The following is a 22720-nucleotide window of genomic DNA, read 5'->3' as shown; positions in this document are numbered from 1 at the left end:
AGAGCAGCCCAAAGAGCAAGCGTGTGACCACCCGTGGCGCTCACTGCCGCTCCACTCAGGAGGCCATGTCCCAGTTACAACGTCAACTACTATGACGTGGGAAAATGGAACTAGTGTTGCCAGACTGCCTCCCAATTCAGGAAGCCAAAGACCTTTTTATATGATATCTAAATTTTATTTTATTTTATTTTTTGGCCAGGCTGTGCGGCATTCAGTATCTTAGCTCCCCAACCAGGGATCGAACCCATGCCCCCTGCAGTGGAAGTGCAGACTCCTAACCACTGGACTGCCAAGAAATTCCCCTATGAGATCTAAATTTTAAATGCTAGCAACTAACTGAAACTTAAAACACAGAATAAACCAAATAAAATTACACCTGAAGGCCATAATAAGCTGCCAGCTTCTGGCCCAAAACACCCTAGCCAAAAAAAAAAAAAGAATCAAGGGTGTTACATATTATGGTTCATATTCATGTTTATCAGAGCAAACAGCACTTCAAGCACATCACCTAGTCCTCTTGCAGCTTAAATTTAGCTCTGTCACTTACTGGCTGAGCTAGACACTTTGGGCATGTGTTATCCAACATCTCTGAACTTCTGTTTCCTCATCTATACCAAGAGAAAATAATGTCTTCCTTAAGAGTTTCACGATTTAATGGAAAGAAGAATGTAAAACAGGCAACCAATCAAAACCAAACAATGCAACAGCCAGTATCAGGAGTACTTATTGTTGTAGTGACCCAACCTCGGTCTTCATGAAGGAGAACAAGGCACACAAATCCCATCCTGAAGCCCAGCTAAGAGCATAATCAGACAGCTATCAGGACTGTGCCTGACAAATTTTCCATGCTACTTTAAAAACAGTAAAATTTATTTAGCTCCAGGATATAAAAGTATCCAATATGATAGTCTGGAAGGAGGAGTTTTCTCCACTTTTAAATTTTTTTGTGTGTAACTCCTGCAGAGAAAATATGTTTTACCTTCCACTCCTAAAGAACATACTTTAAACCCAGGTATATACATGAGAATGCAGACCATGTGAAAGAAGTTAAGAGAATACCCAAGAGCAGGTTGGCTGGAAAATGGAGTAAAGTTGCTAGATCTCGTGAGCAATATTAAAGAAGTTAAACACTTTACAAGGAAACTTTATCTTTCCAATGAAAAAACAACATCATATATACACAAAGGTCACAATGCTGGTTTTCCCTAACATTTACTTCATAAGCTATTAAAACTCTTCCTATTTAAGTTTTAAGAGGCAAATTCACTTTTTATTGCAAGCTATAAAATCTGTGCTGCCATATAAGGCCAGTGGGAGTGGCTTAAAACATATGCTGCTGTTGGTGGCCTCCTTGAAACACTCAACAGAAAGCCACCAAAAGCAATTACCAAGTTTCAAACTCCCTACTTGGAGGTGGAGAGCAAGAGAGACCAGAGCCTCTTTGTGGAGTTTTTCCAGCCTCACTTATGTCCTAACTACCATTACAAAGCTTCATCTTTGAGCAGCCGTGAAAAATTGAGAGTCCCAGATCAAAGCAATGGTAAAGGAGGCTCACCACTTGTCACAGTCGTCTCCATAACGGCCACAGCACTTGTGTAACCCAGGCAAAAATTTCTACTAACATATTATTTAGAGTGTCACTGCTATGACACGTATACCAATAAAGCCTAACATGGACATCTACATTTAAACAAAATTAGACCCTAACACACCAAAAATTAAACTACCAAACTGAAAACCAAAGTACTAAAAACACCAGAATCTTCTCTTATTTTAGACAAATATATACAGGATCAAGAAATCTGGACTGCCTGATTACTATAGTTCTTACCACCTTGGTTAACATGTACAATTTTTCTTCCTTTCAAAGAAAGGTCAAATTTTTCAACTCCCTCCACCAATCAAAACCATGACACTACACTACTGACTCACAGCAGAAACGCCCTCAGTTAAAGATAACAGCACCATCTCATTTGCTCAGTCATGATCTCCCCCTGAAGGCTATTTTTAGCGACTGAAAAAGGTATTTGGTACATTTTCGTATCTCTACCAAAAGAGGATTACTTTGCAAAAATATCAAAACCCATTATTGGTTTTTCTTTGACACTCTTCGTATTTAAGATTCAGTAACTGTCTCCCCTGCCAATGAAGGTGTCCCTAAAATTTTTACAAGCTATGAGGAGCATGATTATCATTCTCTAACATGAATGAAAATGCTCAGTGGCACTGCACCTGCCACTGGTGTCCAGTGAGAGAAGCACTGATAAGAAATGCCTAAAAGCATGCTGCTATCTGAACTGAGTTCACCTGATTTCCAGTAACTACTATGCCTCTATATCAATTAATTTAAACATAAGGTATTTTCTAAACTTCCAAGAAGTATTTTGACAGATTAGGTGAGAAACTCCTTTCAAGGGAATTTCACTGAGGTAGAAATAGCATCGAAATCCAAATTGACTTTTCTGTCAAGTTAATTACGAGAGACTACTGCTGGTTCAAGTGGAAAGTAACAAGTATAGTTTCTAAATGGGAAAAAAAGGTAAACAAGGCACCAAGAACAATGGTTCATCCTTTAACAAGTATAATGAAGAGGTATTTTTTGGCTTCCATGGCTGAACTCCATTTTAGCAGTGGAATAACAGCCCACTTAGGGAACACATAAGGGACAAACAGTCTCAAATTTAACTGGTCGTTTTGTCTGAGAGAAGGAAAAAGGCCACTACTGAATTATAAATAACAGCAAGGCCTACAACCAATATTCATTCAAGGTTGAGAAACATGTCAAAGACATCCTTCACAATGACAGCACCCTGAGAAGGGAAAGTCTGAGGTCCCAACACACCGTTTGTAAAGCTACCATCTGGGTCCTCAAGCTGCCTGCTCAGCAAGTGCAACTGCTGTGGGTGGAGGAGACCCGCGAGTCCCTCGTGTGAGGCTGCAGTGTGGTGTGCGGGTCTCATTCCTTCAAAGCTCATGTCCTCCTCTTGATCTGACATGTATCCTGGGGGGCTGGGGACACCATCCAGCGTCACTATAAACTTGGGACTTGCAGGTTTATCTGGTTGTACAAGATCTCTGCCAGACAGATAGAAAATACCATAGAATTAGGGAAACACGCACAAAAAGCCAAGCCTCCTAAAGTGCTCTTCAACAGAACTATCAGTCCCTTCCTTGGTTTGCGGTTTCTTCATTAACAAAAAAGACTTGGTAGGACTTACAGGTACAGCATCAGTGGATTCCTGCTAACACACAATGACTACGGCCAATCACTGAAGCATCAACACCACCGACCCTTCAGGCTGCTCTCAGGGCAATCTCCCCTCAACCCTGACCCCTGGCATCCGTTTGACCCTCATAGGGTCAAATGGAAATAAACGGAGAAACCAGCATCTATGCTCAGAACACAGAGCCAGCAGTTCTATATTCACCCTGATTTTATTAACTCTATGCTTGTTTCTTTACAGAACATTCAGTCCATTATCTAAGGAAATAATTACCCCAACCCAATCTGCTAACTCTCTGGTTAGACTTCCTGATTTTGATCACCTGGCTTTTTAAATTTCATTTCCTGCATGTGCATAAAGAAAAGAATCTCTTCAGATTCTTTTTTTTTTTTTTTTTTTTTAATAGCCATCCTAACAGGTGTGAGGTGATATCTCATTGTGGTTTTTATTTGCATTTACCTGATGATTAGTAATGTTGAGTGTCTTTTCTTGTACATGTTGCCCATTTGTCTGTCTTCTTTGGAAAAATATTTATTCAGGTTTTCTGCCCTTTTTTTTTTTTTTTTTTTTTTTTTTTTTTTTTTTGGGCGGGCCTCTCACCATCGCGCTATCTCCCGCTGAGGAGCACAGGCTCCAGACGTGCAGGCTCCGCAGCATGTGGGATCTTCCCGGACCGGGGCATGAACCCGCGTCCCCTGCATTGGCAGGCGGATTCCCAACCACTGCGACACCAGGGAAGCCCCTCTTAAGATTCTTAAGGATCTCTTAAGAAAAGAGCTAAATCATATACTGACTTATTTGCAGGATAATGGATTTCTGAATAAGAAAGATGAACTGGAGTTTTTGAAAACTGGACGTGCCTTATGATACATGGCCTAACTACAGAATCAATAAAGCACTCTACACTGGGGGCTAGGATGGGGAGGGGGGAAGCTGGGAACTAAAGGTTAACCTCCACTTCTAATCAACGCAAATTAGCTACACAAGAAAAAGAAACCATCTACCGTGTCTGCATAAGGTGTCCTGAAAGTACCCGAAGGGTATCTGCAGTCTTCATCCCCGACTCTTGGTTTGGTGCCACTACTATTTCCTCAGACAGCTTTGGCTTCTTCAGAATAAATGATCTTGTGTCTGCATGGACCATGGATTCCATGTCATAGTAATCTGAGCCAAAAAAATTGGCCACAAATGTTTACTTTTGAATATACCTTGCATTCCCAACATCACACACGTGAGAAGAATGTCAGTCTTTTATATATTTGTAATTATTTTCAAAGGAAAATTACAATGGTTCTACTCAGGAATAAGGCTGCAATTCTATGCCAAACATCTTTTCAAAGAAGTCAAGTTTTCCTTTCCTCATACAGCATATTATCAAGGCATTCTAATGAACACTCCCTGCCTACAGTACAGAAAGGTTCTTCCATGAGGCATCTAATGGGATATTATTAACAATAAAACTTACTTTAAGTACAACAATATTTTCTAAAAACATAAAGAATAAAGAGTCTTAATGCTCCCTAGAATGATACCAAGGCTGTTTTTAAAAAAACAATCTTTCTAAAATCTGTTTTGTTCATTTTGCACACTTACAAAGCAGAACATATCCTGATGAAAAGAATACAACTGGCATAATTTCTGCCTGGTTGTGGATGGACTACTTTGAAAGGGAATTCTAAGATGAACGGACATTGTTAAAAATATAGCAAGGAAAACTGACCTTTAATATAAGTAGCCACAGATCACATCATCTACGATATGATTTTTAAGCTACACTACTTTATAAAATATACCAAGACCTGGAGCCCAGGATGCAGTTGGTTGACCTATCAATAGGCAATCAACTGAATGAAGTTAGTAAGTCAGAATTCTCTCAAAATTACCAGGCCAAATAACAGAAACCAAAATTCACAGGGTACTTTATTCATGTTCATTCACTGAACAAACTGAACATGTGAGAGCACTGTGCTAGGTACACAAAGAAAAAACAGAAAAATAGATGTAGATGTAATTTCAGAACAGCATGCCCCAAAAGGTGATCCAAAAGAGGTATGAACAAAGTGTTGGGAGAATACAAAGTAACCTACTCCGGCTGGGAAATCAAGGAAAAGCTTACAGAGAAAAAAAAAAAGCTTATGAGGATGAACATTTGAAGCAGGTATTAAAGGAATGAGCAGGAATAAACTAAGAGGGAGAGAGAACTGGAGAATAGAGCATTTCAGGTAGAGTCACTGGAGAAAGTCAGGGGCTCTCCTAGGGCACAAGGAACTGAAGACACGGTGAGAAACGTGGTGTGACTGGAGGGGTATGTGGAAGGCTGAGTAGGTAAGTGGCAAGAAGGCTGAGGCGTAAAGGATCTTGTATGTGCCAATGAGTTTGGATTCTGGTCTAGAAGAAGTAAGTAATCCAGAGAGTTTTCTAAGTAGGGAAGTGACACGAGCAAGTTGGTTTTTGGAAAAACACAGTGGCAGGAATGGACTGGAGTCCCAGATCTCAGCTATGAGGCTGCTTCCCAAGAGAGATGGAGAGACTCCGAAATACCAGATTCTCACCCCTTGTCCTCTCCTCACACACGTCAGAGGAAGAGGAGACACATTCCACACTTGAATTGGCACTAGACTTCACAGCAGATGCATTTTCAACTACTGTCCCAGGAAGGAGGCAAACCTGCCTTCCCCTGCAAGGGCAGGAGAAACAGTAAGACAAGTGTAGGAGGAGAGGCTTGTCCTTGAAGCAGGACAGGAGAAAGAGCAGATTTAAAAGAGGGCAAAGATAAATTTCAATTTTAGATTTCTTTAGTTTGAAGTTTTTGTGAGACACTCAGGTGTTTAGAAAGAAGTTGAAAATTCAGATTCGACTATCAGGAGGCGGAGAGAAGAGAAGCAGAGTCAAAGCTGAAGGTGAAACGAGGACATTTAATAAACTGTACATAGTCGGCGCTGCCGTCTTCTCACTGAATCCTCACAGGGAGCCTGGGAAGCAGGTTTTCCTCCATGTTACAGACGACCACTTTGCAATTCCAAGCTCTCAGATGGTTTACTGAGCTCTCAGAGCTATAGCAACAGGAGGGCCGCAGTTCAGTCCACGGGCTGCTGCCCCTTCTCACCGCCCTGTTCTTTCTGAGGCACAGCAGTTCTACTAGTCTGCATCTTGGGAGAATACAGTAGAGATGGAAATAATGCTGAGGGCACGACAAAGGATAAAGTTAACATTTTAAGGGGCAGTAGCAGAGAAGGGGAGTTGAAGGAGAATGAAAAGGAATTAGTAGAAAAACAGAGAGAGAGAGTGAAGTCCTGGAAGCCAAAGGATCAAAGATGGAAGAAAACATTGGAACTCAATTGCCACACACCACAGAGTTTTAGAGAACTGTGCACAGAAAACAGAGCTATACACTCCACACGAGCCACTGGTCACCTCTGCAAGACTCACGAGAGCAGCCTGGGTCAAGGAGGGCAGACAGATGGGAGAGTTAGTGACATCTTCTGGGTAAAGATCACAGGCTGAACCCACGCATTGTTTCCTCCTGAAACTCTAATAAAATGTCAATTAAAGGGTTAATTATTTTAAAAACTCACAAAGAAAATAATTGTAAAAGAAGAGATAACCATATTTTGAAAGTAGAAAACTAACTTAGTATATCTCAAAAAGCAGAATCGTAAGCCAATAATAAAGCAATCTAATGTGGATCCCAAGATTCTTCAAAGGCTAGAAAGTGGCAGCACAGGGGACCCTGGGAAGGGGTTGGGAGAAAACAGCGTACAACAGAAGTGGGTTCAAGTGTCCATTTCTCTTTTATTTATCTGTTTTCTTCTTTTCTGATCCTTACCACACCTATTCCCCTAACCTTTATATTAAAGATACTTGGAATGATTGGAGATGTGCTTTCCCATCGATCATTGCTAGATAAGCTTATGGATGAAGCATCATGGTCTCTGATAGAAAGGTGCCACAACAATATTAACTAAATGTATATACTATTAGTTTTAAAAATCAGTTAGATTTCCTGGTAACCTCTGACCACTTCTCTCTTAGAGAAAAGTGGAGCTTTAGACTCCTGAAAAGGTAAAAACAGAGAGGGTTTCTGGACCAATGAATGCCAGCCATGTTGAAAGAAGTACGATTCTGAAAACGTGTGGGTTAAGGAAACATTACATAGTAGTTAATGCTGAGGTGCATCCCTCAGCCCCCTGTCCCCACTTAGCTCCCAGAACCCTAACAGCCATTCCATTTCTTGAAAGATCTTTCTTTGGAGAAGCTTACCAACCTGATAGAAAAGACCCAAAGACACAGACATCAGGTGCCCCCAAAGTAAACAGGCAAGAAAAATCACTCTCCACTGCAGGGTCTACATTCAAAAGTCAAAACCCCCTACCTCATCCCCCAATTAATGAACCCAAAACACCAACCAGCTTTTTAAGTGCCCCACTCTTAAATATAAGTCAACCAAGGATCCTCAGACATCTGAGAACCTGTCATGAAATACAGTGATCAAAGCAAACAACCTGGAGAAAACAAGATCAAAGAGGGAGGGGAGGAAAATGTACAAAACTGCCTTTAATATCTTCAGAGAAATAAGAGAAAGTATTGCATACATGAAATAAAATCAGTAGGTTAAAAAATAAATTAAAGGAATATGCAGAAACAAAAGGGCTCTCAGAAATAAAAAATGTGATAGGAGGTAAGCAAAGGATATACTAATTCATAAGCCTTGTAGAACTGCTTGATGCTTCAAATTGTACATGCATCATGGATAAAAATAAAGGAAACAAAAAAACGTTTAAGAGCTGATGACGCAAATACAACATACACAGACCTTAGCTGCCAAACATTTTGAAAATACTCTTATGTAGAAAGCAGGATGGAATGTGGGGAGATGAGAGGGCAACATCAAGGATGAAGAAAACCTCAACACTTTTATAGACAGAAGGGAGAAGCCAGAAGAGGGTAGAGCCTAAAGCTACAGAAGTGTGGCGACACCAGAATGTTCGTCAACTGAGTAGGATCTGGCATCTGGGTAAAAGGTAACCCTTAGAGACAGTAAGCACAACTTTCTAAGACAGAGGCCAGGAAGGGTCAGGGAATACAGTTGCTGACTGTGGAATCCTGAACATGGGTGAAGAAAATTCAGTTAGGAGCCAACAGGGAGGGGTCAAGAGACCACAGCTTCCAACATTGGCAGGTTTAGAGGAAACAGATGCAGGAGAAAACAGGATCTGAATCAACGACTCCAGGGATCCAATGGCTCCTTTCATTTATTCAGCAGACAGTTATTAGGCACTTACACGCATCTGGCAGGGGCCAGGCATTGAGAACACAAAGATAAATAAGGCACTCACCCCAGTCCTGAGGTAGCCCATCGTATTTCTGTCTGTGTGCTGGGGGTCAGGGAGGCAGGTAAACAAGTTACAGTGGCTCTAAGAATGGTAAGCTCTAGGTATAGCCCTGGCCATGAGATTCTGAAGTGAAGCACAAGTGAGGAGATAATGTTGAACATGCCAGAGGACACTAAAGCAGCTCAGGGCAATGGCAAAATTTGGATGGAGAGTAGGGTAGGGACTCAAGTGGTCCCTAAAGCAGGGGCATGAGCAGCCAACAGTTTGCAGGGACCTGGGTGAAATGGCATCAAAGGAAGAACGTTTCTGCATGAGGTGAAAAATACAAACACCATATAGCATGAAGAAAATGCAGATCTTATCTCCTGGCCCTAGAATATTTTCACAGATCTTAATATGGCACCTTAGGGCAGGATCTAAGACATACAAGATACATTAAATGAGGTGTAAGGAATGGAAATAACTGAAAAGTGCTAGATTACAATGAAAATTTAAGATTATTACCAACCTTGACTGATCTGCAGAGTTTCTGCCATTACTGGGTCAATTTGCAGTCGGGATAACAATTGCTTCTGTTGAGTTCCTAGAATATAAATTTTAAAACTTCACTAAGCTTAAAAAACAAACAATACCAGCACGTGTGCTTCCCAGAAATTAAGACCAAAATAATCTTTCTGGGTTCTTAATTCAAAGTCTTTAAAATAGTTTAAAGCTTCAACAATACAATTTAATAATATTTATAGACCGAAGGTCTGTAAGACAAAAATCTGTACTCAGGTTAAATCAAAAATGGCAATGGTTCTCCCTGTCTGGAAGCTGGTTTCCTTGGATTGGAGATAAAGCCTGGTGATAAAGAAAAAGGGGGTGCAAAAGCGAGGGGGAGGTGCTGCAAGGACCCTCAGCTTGCGTCCTGGGAGACAGGCAACAGCCAACTGCAAGATCAACATGAGAAGTGTTTCTCTCAATCACCTAGGCTCTCACCATTATAAGTCAATCCCCCACCCACAGAAGTGCAAAACAACACCCCAGTGTTATCTGATCAGAGTTCCCAAAAGACAAACTACAGGCTTGGATGGATACAAAAAGAATAATGAACAAGTAAGTAGACACTCAGAGCTCTACAGTCCAGGTCCTAAAGCAGCAAAGTATGTAAACAATCACTTGGATCTCCTGTAAGAAAAGATGCTCAGCTAGAATATGTATTATTTCTTAAACACATTCATAATTTCCTCATAGTTACACTGCAAAATGAAATAAAACAGAGACACAGAATTGATTTTTCTATCTTCAGTTTGAGTGATGGGAGAATATCCTAACTTCTCCAAACCTCCCCAGTCCAGTGCTCAGCAGATACTAGGTACTCACTTGCTGATTTAAAACAGAAGTGTTACAGTACGGTGTATGAGGGAATGTGACTGATAGGGCTCCAAATACTGAAATATCAGTAAGATGCATGCATGCTAATTCTTAGTAAATCTATTACTGTCAGTTTCACAAGGACAGTCTGCTCACTCAGTGCCGACATGTAAGTTGGCAACTGTTTGCCAACTATCATGTTTCATTAAAATTCAACTTCAGTAAAAATTTTAAAACCTACCAAACTTTTATCAGCTATTTTCTTTTAAAATATATTACATTACTTTTTAGTGGTGTGCAAAAAAAACCAAAAAAGTTAATTCCTTTCAAAATTATCATGTTTAAAAACACAGTAAATCCTGAGGAGCTGACCTGAAACACAGATATCATTTGGTCAAATTGTATTCCTGTAGGACAGCTTGGGAAACTGATGTGTAATTAGGTTACAGGAATTCAAATACTCACAACAGGTCTCTTTAACATAAACAGTAAACAATGGAAGAATTATACATTTCCAAGTAATTTCACAAGACAGACACATGAAAGAGGACCATTCTCTGACATTTCAAGTTTTGCTTCATCTCTCTATACTCATCTACCTTTTCAAACCATCATTTTAGAGAGATCCACTAAAATGGATGGAATTCTAAAGTCTAGGCTTCTAAGTTAAATCATGTAGAAGAGTCTGATTTTGTCATTAAAGGTCCATGAAAAATTCAAGTTCTCTGTGCCTTGCTGCCTCCATATGAAAACTACTACATGATGATATCACGTACTAGGAATTTACCTTTCTCAATGTTTCTAAGGAAGCCAATTATTTTTACATCAGTAGTTCCTGACTGTGATTCAAAATCTACTACCTCTTGAAGATCTTCAAACTGTCTGCTGCATTCAGATGTTAACGTTGAATATTCATTCATTTTAACCTCCAAAGACGAAATTTTTGCTTCATTCTGTGACACTCTAACATTTAAATCAAGAAGATTTGCTTCCACTGTCAAAACTGCTGCTTTCATCCCTTTAATTTCACTGATATCAGTTGATATTTTCCTTAAAAGTTGGGAAATATTGTCTAGCTCACTCAGTGAACAAGAGGAACCTGTTACAGAACCTAAGTCAATTAGCCCAGGTGAAAAGAAAACCGGTAAAGATGGTGATGGAAACCTTGAAGACATTTTCATAAAATTCTCTTTCCTTCTTAGTATTTGGTAATTTTTCTTTCACAGCCCATTAAACTTTCATCAAAAATAAAAGCAATCACTAAGGCTGTTACTTTAAGAAGTACTAAAAGTAACATTTTAAAACCTATAAATTAAAAGATAGGGCTGTACATTTCTGGAGTCAGAGCTCCAAAGTAAATGTGAAAATGCTAAACAAACCAGACCAATGTTCTCTTTGCCACAACTAAGAAGCCCTAATATGCAGGCCCCTGTATCCTGTGAGTCTTACTTACAGCTCCTCTCTAAACAATAAACCCTATTGTTACACACAAAATAATTCTGGCTTCTGATTGGCTGGAAGCAGACATGTGACACACAAAGAATTTTCTATTATTTACCTCATATGAGGAGCACTGAAGATCTGAAGCATAAATTAAGCAATAAAACAGCATGACATACTTCATACCTGAATATGATGTGAACTTAATGTACTTTTGCCCCTTCATCAATTACCCATAATTTTCAAGCTTCAGATTATTTTTAAATTGTTTTATCTAGTATCGAGTTTCATTTCCCCTTGAAAATAGTAATAGGACAGTACTTGACACTTCCTTTCTAGGGAGAGGGCAGGGAGGGTAATTGGACCCATGATCACAGACAAATCTCTTTAAAAATATATGTGGTGGGCTTCCCTGGTGGCGCAGTGGTTGAGAGTCCGACTGCTGATGCAGGGGACACGGGTTCGTGCCCCGGTCCGGGAGGATCCCACATGCCTCGGAGCAGCTGGGCCCGTGAGCCATGGCTGCTGAGCTTGCGCGTCCGGAGCCTGTGCTCTGCAACGGGAGAGGCCACAACAGTAAGAGGCCCGCGTACCTCAAAAAAAAAAAAAAATATATATATATATATATATATATATATATATATATATATATATATATATATATATATATATATATGTGGCGATGGGACTTCCCTGGCTGTCTAGTGGTTAAGATTTCACCTTCCAAAGCAGGGGTTGTGGGTTCAATCCCTGGTCAGGGAGCCAAGATCCCACATGCCTCATGGCCAAAAAAACAAAATATAAAACAGAAGCAGTATTGTAACAAATTCAATAAAGACTTTAAAAATGGTCCACATCAAAAAAATCTTTAAAAAAAAAATATATATATGTGTGGTAATAATGGAATTCAACTGTACTGATATAAGATATGGTGGAAATTTAAAGATAGGGAAAATGAGGACTTGGCCTTGTTTTGATACTAGATCATTATTAGATATGTGATTTTCTCCCATTCTGTGGGTTGTCTTCTCTTTTTCTTGATAGTATCTTTGGAAATACAAAAGTCTTTAACTTTGATGAAGTGCAATTTAACTATTTTTTTCTTTGGTTTCTTGTGATTCTGGTGCCATAAGAAACCACTGCCTAATCCAAGCTCATTTAGAGTTATACCTATTTTTTTCTAAGAGTTTTATAATTTTAGTTGTTACATTTTGAGTTAATTTTTATATATGGTGTAAGGTAAGGGTCCATCTTCATTCTTTTGCAGGTGGATATCCAGGTGTCCAGCAACATTTTTTGAAAAGACTGCTCCTTCCCCAATGAATTGTCTTTGCATCCTTACTGAAATTCAAATTGATCGTAAATATACTGGTTCATTTCTGGATTCTCAATTTGATTCCATTGGTCTGTAGGTATACCCTTATGCTAGTGCCAATCTTGATTACTGTAGCTCTGTAGTAAGTTTTGAACTTGGGAAATATAAGTCTGCCAATTTTATTATTTTTCAATAGTTATGTCTATTCCAAGTCCTTTTCATCTCTATGTGAATTTTAGAATCAGCTTGCCAACTTCTACAAAAAAGCCAGCAAAGATTTTAACAAAGATTGAGTTGAATTCAAGATCTATTTGGGGAGTATCACCATCTTAACAATATTAAAGTCTTCCAATCCAAGATCACAGATGTCTCTCCACAGCTTTAGTTTGAGAAAGGTTGTTTTTACTTTGGTTTACTCACCAAGCCAACAAATAAGCTGTGCAAAATATAAGGATGCAAGACGGTAAACACAACTCCCCACAGCCTCTCTAAAAGAATTTGTATAAAGAACTGTAGCCTTTGACTTCCCAGTTAAATAGATGTCATTCACAGTTAGAGAACAGAGAAAAAGTGCTGAAATTTATACAAGAATCTTTATTCGTTTCTCCATTACATCTGTAAATTAACCTAAACTCTTCAAAATCTTTATACAGAAAATAAGTTTCAAAATTTACAAAGCTTTAGAGTCACATGGAATTTTTTAAGAGCACTAGCTAACAGAGGACATGTATAGTAAATATTAGGAAGAGTGGCAAATCCCCAGCCAAGCACCGCCTGCAAATCAGCTGGACAGCAAACACAACTTCAGTGAGCAAAGTAGAAAAGTGCTCTAACAGGGGATGGGTCACAAAGAAACAAAGTGCCTAAAAAGAGGCCATTTGAGGCTTCAAAGCCTGGGCCCTTCAAAGTTGGGCCCAGCCCAACTTTAGAATGCAAAATAAGCAAAGATCCTTCCATAGATTCCAACGTCAATATCCATCAACAGAGAAAGTTCACATATTCTTGGGAAACCAGAGCACAGAAAGGTGAAGATCAGCTAGTGAGTGGCAGAGCCGGGTTTAACACGCAAGCGGTCTGTCTCCCTGAGCCCGTATTCATAATCACTAGGTTATTATACTTCTATGGTACATTAAATGGAACAAAACATGTTACAAAGAAAATCATGTGGTGTAATTCCTTTATATAGACATACATAGGTACATATAAATATACAGATAATTCTACTGTATACAGAAAGGATGCACATGTACATACAAATAAAAAAAATGCCAAGACTACAGACATACACCAGTCTGTAAATGCAGTGCTTACCTCTGAGGAAGGCAGTGGGCTGAACGAAGGAGGAATTTTCCTTGTTTTCTCTGAATATAAAAACTCCTCTTTACTAAGAGTCTTTCACAGTGATTCCAGTCCAACATGATATATTAAGTATAGGCATTTACAGCCTCTCCTTCTGGAGAGTCCGTAAAAATGAAGTGAAGAACTTAAAAATGGCACAAATCCTTAACATATAGCAATGGATTCCAAATTGGGTCTCTAAGAGGATAATCCACTTTGTTCTAACATACATATCAATAAGAGCATTTGAGTGTGTATACACAGACTAAATACATACATTTAGTGTACACATTGAAAAATAATTTTAGAATACAAAAAACTGTATGGTCAGAAATCTGGAGATCCCTGATTTAGAGATGGGGGTTAGGAAGGGGATCATAGCAGATGAGATTTCAACCACCTCTGGAAAATAGAAAATACATGCACAAATACTGACCAAGCAAAAAAGCCATAAACGAGACGCTGGGAGAACCATGAGTAAGATGCAAGCAGGAGTGACACATTCATTAAGGCAACAAATATTTACTAAGCTCCTACCACATGCCAGGCACTGTTCTGGGTGCTCGATAACAGCAATGAAACACACACACACACACACACACACACACACACACACACACACACACACACTCGATAACAGCAATGAAACACACACACACACTCGATAACAGCAATGAAACACACACACACACACACACACGGTCAAAGAACTTATATTGTGGTGGTTGAGGGGAAGGAGATGAGCCTCAAAAAGAAACAAATAAAATACACTTGATGTTGATGATATTTAAAGCTCCAAGTCTGGATAAAAGTATCCAAACTATGAAAATATAAAATATATATTAGATGGCAATAAGTGCTATGGAGAAAAATTAAGTTTTAGAAAAGGGGGCTGGGGGACTTCCCTGGCACTCCAGTGGTTAGGACTCCGCGCTTCCACAGCAGGGGGCACAGGTTCTATCCCTGGTCGGGGAACTAAACTCTCACATGCCACATACCGCGGCCAAAAAAAAGAAAAAAGGAAAAGTGTGGTAGGGAGTGTGTGGCTCGGGGGGCTACGGAAGGCCTCACAGAGATAAGCAAGCTATGTGGACATCTGGAAGAAAACATTCCCAGGAGAGGGCAAAAGCACCTCACACATGCTCTTCTCTGAATGCTCTGAAAGAGAAACACACCAAGTATGTCTGGGGAAGAGCAAGGAGAACAAAGCGGGGGATAGGTAATGAGATGAAGGAGGGCCTTTTTTACTTGGAGCGTAATAGAGGGTCAACAGAGGGTTCTGAGCAGGGGAGTGCTGTGATCTAATTTACAGCTTGAAAAGATCACTCTGCTGCTGTGTGGAACACACAGCAGAAGAGGAAGTTTGAAAGCAGACAGACCAGTAAGACACTATTGCAATTATCAAGGCAAGTCATGGATGATGGGTTAGACTAGGATAATAGAGGCAGAGCATAGTATAAGGGGTGAGTGAATTTTAATATATTCTGAAGGTAGAAGATGATAGGATTTGCTAAAGGTGGGAGGAGGTAAGGAGGAAAAAAGGGAGGGAGGAAAAAGGAGGGAATGAAGAAGGAAAGGAGAGAGAGAGAGAGAGAGAGAGAGGAAAGGAAAAATGGCAGTAAGTTTGAAAGAAAGAATAGCACAGGTTTCTGGCCTGAGCAACTGGAAAGGTTGAGCTGCCGTTAACTAAAATGAGGAGGACTGCAGGAAAAACAAATTGGAAGGGAAGATGTTAGCAATTCGGTTTTAGACAATTTTAAAAGGATTTATTATACATCCAAGACGAAATGTGGAGTAAGTAGTTGGATAGGAATTAGGAATTCAGGTACAAGGTCCAGGCTGGAGATAACTAATTTGGGAGTTGACAGTGTTGAGATAGAGATATTTAATCTAGATGAAATGAACAAAGGGGCACCCAATGGTGATAGGTTGGAGCAATGAGCAAAGGATGTGAAACAGAAAACAAGCTTTTCCAAATGGTATAGGCACAAACATTTAAAAGATAAAATTTTTTAATTTTTTAAAAAATATTCTTTTCTAAAGAAACTCAGCAAATGATATGGGGAGAATCTAGGCAGCTAGTGGGAATGTTTAAGGGCCCCCCAGGGAAATTCCTCTGCAATTTCAAGACCAGTAAAGCAGCTCTTTATCTGCTTTATTTAAAACAAAACCTGCCCACGGTAAAGCTTACAGCCCATGCCACAACACTAGGTAAGTCTTCGTACTGCCTTTTCTTATACTAGTAACCACGTGTCCAGACTTCTTAAAAAGAGCCTGCAAATGAAAGTGCAAAAACACCAAACAAACACTGATAGAAAACTATCCATTAGGGGACAAAAGAGAATTCTCTAAAAATAATCCAAAAAAACCTCTTATGTTCTTCAGACAAATTTGAAATGATCCTGTATTCACAAGATGCTATGAAAAACAGAACAAGAGAGAGCTTGTGGAAATTTAAAAATATGCCTGTCTTAAAAAAGAAAAAATACGGGGACTGAAGAGAAAGTCAAGAAAATATTCCAGAGTAGAACAAGATCAAGTTAAAATTGAGGAGAGAAAAGGGAGAAAAATCAAGGCAGGAAATTTATCATCCAAATAACAGAATTTCCAGAAGAAGAGAACAATGAAAAGAACAATTTTTTAATAGAAATAATATGAGAATTTCCCAGACTGAAAGTATGGGTTTTCAAATTAAAAGGGTGTACAGGGTATCCAGCCCGTAAGTAACTAACCAGTACCTAGACTTATCACAGTAGATTTCAGACATCAAGAACACATAAGAGTAATAACCTATAATGGAAAAGAATCTGAAGAGTATGTGTGTATGTGTGTGTGTGTGTGTGTGTGTGTGTGTGTATAAATCAATCACTTTGCTGTATACCTGAAATACTGTAAATCAACTATATTTCCATTAAAAAAAAAAAACAAAGACAAAAAACAAAACCCCACAGAGAAAATACTAAATATCCCCAGAGGAAAAGCCCTAGTATTAATAATGGAATAAGAATCAGATGGGCTACCAACTTCTCAGCATAAACATTAGAAGCCTCAAGATAATGAAGTCACGCCTTCAAAGTTTTTTGAGGATCAGAATTCTGTACCAGTCGAAGTATCAATCAAATACTTCCGATTTCTAAGGGCTCAAAAAATTTACCTCCCATAGTTTTTCTTAAGTTTCTTCATGATGTGGTGACAAAACAGAAGACTATACTGAGAAGACAAAGTGGGATCCAGGAAATGCAGAGCAAACTCGGCGGAGGAGTAAATCCTGGGATGACAGCTTTGAACCAGACCTAGAGAGCAACCAGTGGGATGAGCAGAAGAGGACAGAGGCTCTAGGAGGAAGGTACCTAGGAAAAAAGGGAAACTCAAAGATTTAATAGTATAAAATGATAGACCTTCAGACTATAATACAGGTAGGCAATGCAAGAAGGGGGAAAAAAAGAAGAATCAAAGAAAAACAAAACACTGTACATAAGGGGAAAAATGTAAACAACTCTAGGGAACCCCTAAATGAAGAACTCTAGAAGATGATGTAAACCTGGCCCTGAGAAGCATTTTGAGTCTTAATGATTTAAACACTGCTTACTGGTTCTCTACTTTTACAGTCAACCTACAAAGCATGGTAACTGTAACTAGAAAAACAGAACAAAATGTAAATCAGATCTTCAGCAATATAAAAGTACGGGTGACAGAATTTAGAAAGTGGGGGGATGAGAAAAGATGTGTAAGAATTAAAGGACATAAATATCCTTATCTTTCAGGAGTCAAAATATATTGATACAGTTAATCAGACAAGAAATAGGTGTATTACTTAAAATTATAAAAGTAATCCGTAGATGAGCTAAAAATAGTGAACTTACTACATGGGCTTGGAGGCAAGGAAAAGTGAGAGTTAGATACTGATATACTGTAGCAAGAAATCAAAACATCTATAGTTGGTGAATTAAGAAACAGTGGTATAAGCATATTATTACAAACATGGAGAAAATGAAAGAAAGTCATAAACAGAAGCATTTAAAAGTGGTGGCCTCCAGGAGAACCAGTGTGGAAAATAATGAAGCAAAGAATGTTACTTGTTATTTTAAATTGTTCTATACTATTTGATTATTTTCTAATCTATCAGCAGGTATTACAATGATTTGTTTTGTTTTTCCAAATTTTCTATGGTGAGCATATATTTCATAATGTACCGTATTTTACTTTAAATATAAAATTTTACTTAATATATACCAAATAGGAAAAATAAAAGGAAATCCATGCCTAGACACATTGTAGTGAAACTGCAGAACATCAAAGACAGACAGAAGATCCTGAAAGCAGCCAGAAAAAGGACAGATCACCTACAAAGGAACAACAATCAGAATAACAGGAGTCCACTCAACAACCATGGAAGCCAGAAGACAATGGAATAATATAAACAAGGTGATGAGAGCAAATAACTCTTGTTAACCTAGATTTGTGTATGCAGTAAAGCTAGCTACTGCACAAGAACAAGGAGAAATGAACACTCTTGTAGGTGAACAGACTCTTGGGGAAATTTACCACCAACAGACCTGTTCCAAAGAAACTTCCAAAGAATACACTTCAAAATGCTTTAAAATATTGGAAAATGACAATCCCCAAATATCATTCAAGTGATATGAGGGAAAAAAAACAATAAATATGTAGGTAAATGTGAACGAACACTGCCTGGGTAAAACAGTAATGGTGCCCAATTTACCCATTAAAAAAAGGACCAAAATGAAAACACTGGAAACATAATGTAAAGTCTGAGGGGGTAAAACTGGAGCTATGGTATTCTAAAATCCATTTACTATTTGGGAATGGGGTCAGAATATTAACTTCTGGAATATTAAATCTGTATGGTAAAATTTCAGTGGTAACCAATAAAAGAACAGAAACAGAGTTTAAAACAGTACAAAATAAAGGAGAGCTGGGCAATCAACAACAATTACAATAGTGATTAATGAATCTTTAAAAAAGACAAAAGATCAAAAAATGAAAGCAGGCAAATACAAACCAAAAAAAGGTGACAGAAACTAGTCCAACTCCATCAATAATTCTCATATATGTGAATGGTTCAAACTCATATAAAAGCACGCTCAGACTGAATTTTAAACAGTAATCTAGCTTTATGATAGTTAAGAGATACGTATGCCTAACAAGGTCAGAGAAGACTGAAAAATGCATGAAGCACAGATATATGAAGCAAATACTAACTAAATAGCTATATTAATATCAGACAAAACTAAGTTGAAGATAAAAGCATCATTTATGGGCTTCCCTGGTGACGCAGTGGTTGAGAGTCCGCCTGTCGATGCAGGGGACACGGGTTCATGCCCCGGTCCGGGAAGATCCCACATGCCGTGGAGCGGCTGGGCCCGTGAGCCATGGCCGCTGAGCCTGCGCATCCGGAGCCTGTGCTCCGCAATGGGAGAGGCCACAACAGTGAGAGGCCCGCATACCGCAAAAAAAAAAAAAAAAAGCATCATTTAGTACATAAAGGATTATAGATACAAATAAAAGGTTCAATTCATCAGGAAGATGTACCTTCCTGATTCAATTCATCAGGATAATTTTAAGTATATGTGCACCTAGTTTAATAGCCACAAAGTAACTGAAACAAAATCTACCAGAAGTACAGAGAAATGAAGACAAATTTGTCATCCTGACAGGCAATTTCAAAACCCTCTCAATCACTGATAAGTAGACCGAAAACTCAGCAAGGTCAAGATCTGAACAATATTAACTGTAGAGCTTTGTCTACTAAATGCAAAATTCTCAATTCAACAATTAGAGTCCACTTTCTTCCAAAATGCACATGCAAGACGTACAAAACTGACTGCCTTAAGTCTTAACTATTTTCATAAGAGTATGTATTATACAGACCACATTATTGGACCACAGTGCGACTAAGTCCATAGTATATAATTAAAAAGATTAACAGACAAAACCCAAAACTTCCATATACTATGAATTAAAAAACACTTTTAAATAACTTATAGGTCGAAGAAGAAGATCATAATGGGAATTAAAGATAATTCAAATGATAATGAAAAATGTATATATCAAAATTTGTGAGGGCTTCCCTGGTGGCGCAGTGGCTGAGAATCTGCCTGCCGATGCAGGGGACACGGGTTCGTACCCTGGTCTGGGAAGATCTCATGTGCCGCGGAGCGGCTAGGCCCGTGGGCCGTGGCTGCTGAGCCTGCGCGTCCGGAGCCTGTGCTCCACAATGGGAGAGGCCAACACATACCAAAAAAAAAAAAAAAAAAATTGTGACATGCAGCAAAAATGGCATGTCAAGAGAATTTCATAGCTTAAATGTTTACACTTGCAAAATAAAAAGGACAGGCTAAGATAAATTAGTAAGAAAAATATACATGGGTATATTAAAAATAAGAGCAGAAATCAATGAAATAGACAACACACCAAAAGAGAATCAATAAAGCCAGAATTGTTGTCGTGGTAAATCTTTGAAAAGACTGACAAAATACACTTCTAGTGACAGATTAACCCAAGACAAAAAGAGAAAAAGCAAAATATTTTGAGGTGGCTAGCCCAGTAAAACTACAGAGGTCAGAGAGATGAGAGAACACTATCAACAACTCATGCCATTACATGTGCACAGATTTTTAAAAACCTGTCACAGGGCCTCCCTGGTGGTGCAGCGGTTAAGAATCCGCCTGCCAATGCAGGGGACACAGGTTCGAGCACTGGTCAGGGAAGATCCCACATGTCACGGAGCAACAAAGCCTGTGTGCCACAACTGCTAAGCCTGCACTCTAGAGCCCGCAAGCCACAACTACTGAGCCTGCACGCCACAACTACTGAAGCCCGCGCGCCTAGAGCCTGTGCTCTGCACCAAGAGAAGCCACCACAGTGAGAAGCCCGCACACCGCAACGAAGAGTAGCCCCCGCTCGCCGCAACTAGAGAAAGCCCGCGCGCAGCAACAAAGACCCAACTCAGCCAAAATAAATACATAAATAAATTTATTTAAAAAAAAAAACATGTCACAGACAAAGCTACAGAACAGTAGTAAGCATACTAATTAATGACTTCGCAGTGTGTCACTTCACGCTTGCAAACAAATGGTACCGGTAAGAGTAGTAACAGTCCTCATCAGTAGAGATACTTGATACCTTTTCAGTTTTTTAACCTTTTACTTTAAAACAAAACGATGATATAGAAAGCCACACAAAAGTAAGAGTTTAATGAGTTCTTATAAGGCGAAACACCCTTATAACCACCATTCAGATCAAGAAAATAGACTATGTAAGCTACCCCACAAGCCCCCCTTCATGTACTCCAATATAATCAGTCCTATTCAAAAGTAACCACCATACACCTTTTATAGTAATATCTACAGTTTGTGGTTTTATCACACAAGTGTACGTACCTAGACACTATAGATTAATCTTACCCCTTTTGTCTTTTAAGTCTTTTAATCTAGAATTCTCAGGCTGTTTGACCTATACAGTGCCCCAGAGAGGGTACTTTGCCTGTTGCACACTCATGGTGCAGCAATTAACATATTCCTCTGGCCTCTGTACTTCCTGCAAGCTGACTGCTGCATCAGAGGCTTGATCACTCAGGTTCAAATCCTCTGGCAAGACTAAGGGAGTGTTTTATTCTTTCATTGGGAGGCACAAAATGGCTGGTTTTCACTTTAAAAACCACTTTAGTAGCCATTAATTATCAGTGCCTAGATTCATTAATTTACTGTTAGTTGGGAAAAACCACTAGAATTCTACCATTTTGTTTTCACTTCTTAGCTAGAATAATTTTAAAAGATGCTTCCTTCATCTACTATATCACAAGGGGTAGCAAACATTTTCTATTTTAAATTCTGTGGGCTTTATGGTCTGTTGTAACTATTCAACTCTGTGGTTGTAGTATAAAAGCAGCCATAGACAATACATAAACAAATGGGCATAGTTTACTTCCAATAAAACTTCACTTACAAAAAAAGTACTAACTCCTATACTACTTTGATACCCAGTGGTACCATCCTTAAAGGAAAGACAGCATAAATGCTCAATTATTTTATTTCTCTGGTTTCCAAGACAATGAATTAGTATCTATTATCCTCCAAAAAGACCAATTGTTTACTTAAAAATGCCATCATGAAATCACAGATTCAAAACTGTTCGACAGACTTCAATTCACTGCAAATCCTTACTAAAGCTCAAATCCCAGTTTCCAACTACTCTTCACAAATTGGCCCAGTTAGTACCTACTGGCTACTTTAAGGATTTTCCCATTTTCAGGTCCATGATTTATTGGAACTGCACATAATGCTGACACAGCAAATTGCACCCCATAGTCAAAGACTTCTTTAAAAAAAGAGAGAAGAGACAAATATAAGATGGAATCGTTAAGGCTTCACAAAACAAGTAAATCTGAGATGAACCTGGAACAATTTAAAGGACACAGCTGAGGAGGAATGAAAAAATGTATTCCAGCACTGTAAAGGTATTAAGTCAAGACAAGCATACAGTTTTGGTGGGGTTTTTTAATCAGATCTCAGTAGAAGAGGAAAAGAACTAGACTCTTTCCTGATGGGAACAGAAGAAACAGGTTGGAGAGCAGTGGAGAAGGGCTGGGCAGGCCCAGGGACCAGAAGCTACCTAAAGGCCAAGCTGATGACATCAGTCCTAGATAATGCACAGTAGGAAGAGAAGCTATAACTGCTCTCACAGAAGAGTCA

The 22720-nt window shown here is 39.0% G+C and overlaps 1 protein-coding gene across 4 annotated transcripts in view; it reads right to left on the bottom strand.

The window, feature by feature from the left end:
• ZC3H14 (zinc finger CCCH-type containing 14) overlaps positions 1-22720 on the bottom strand; it is a 40297-nt gene that overhangs the window by 4993 nt on the left and 12584 nt on the right. For 2 of the 4 annotated variants that reach the window (XM_007462732.1, XM_007462733.1), the window contains exons 10-12: positions 9066-9140; positions 4229-4388; positions 2843-3075 (exon numbers count right to left, since the gene is read on the bottom strand). In XM_007462732.1, the coding sequence (XP_007462794.1) occupies positions 2843-3075; positions 4229-4388; positions 9066-9140 (468 nt within the window). The remainder of the gene's footprint in view (positions 1-2842; positions 3076-4228; positions 4389-9065; positions 9141-22720) is intronic. The other 2 variants (XM_007462734.1, XM_007462735.1) reach the window with 2 other exon arrangements.

This window comes from Lipotes vexillifer, unplaced genomic scaffold, assembly GCF_000442215.2.
Source record: "Lipotes vexillifer unplaced genomic scaffold, Lipotes_vexillifer_v1.1 scaffold883, whole genome shotgun sequence".
Taxonomy (NCBI): domain Eukaryota; kingdom Metazoa; phylum Chordata; class Mammalia; order Artiodactyla; family Lipotidae; genus Lipotes; species Lipotes vexillifer.
This window is presented reverse-complemented; position numbering and strand designations above follow the sequence as displayed.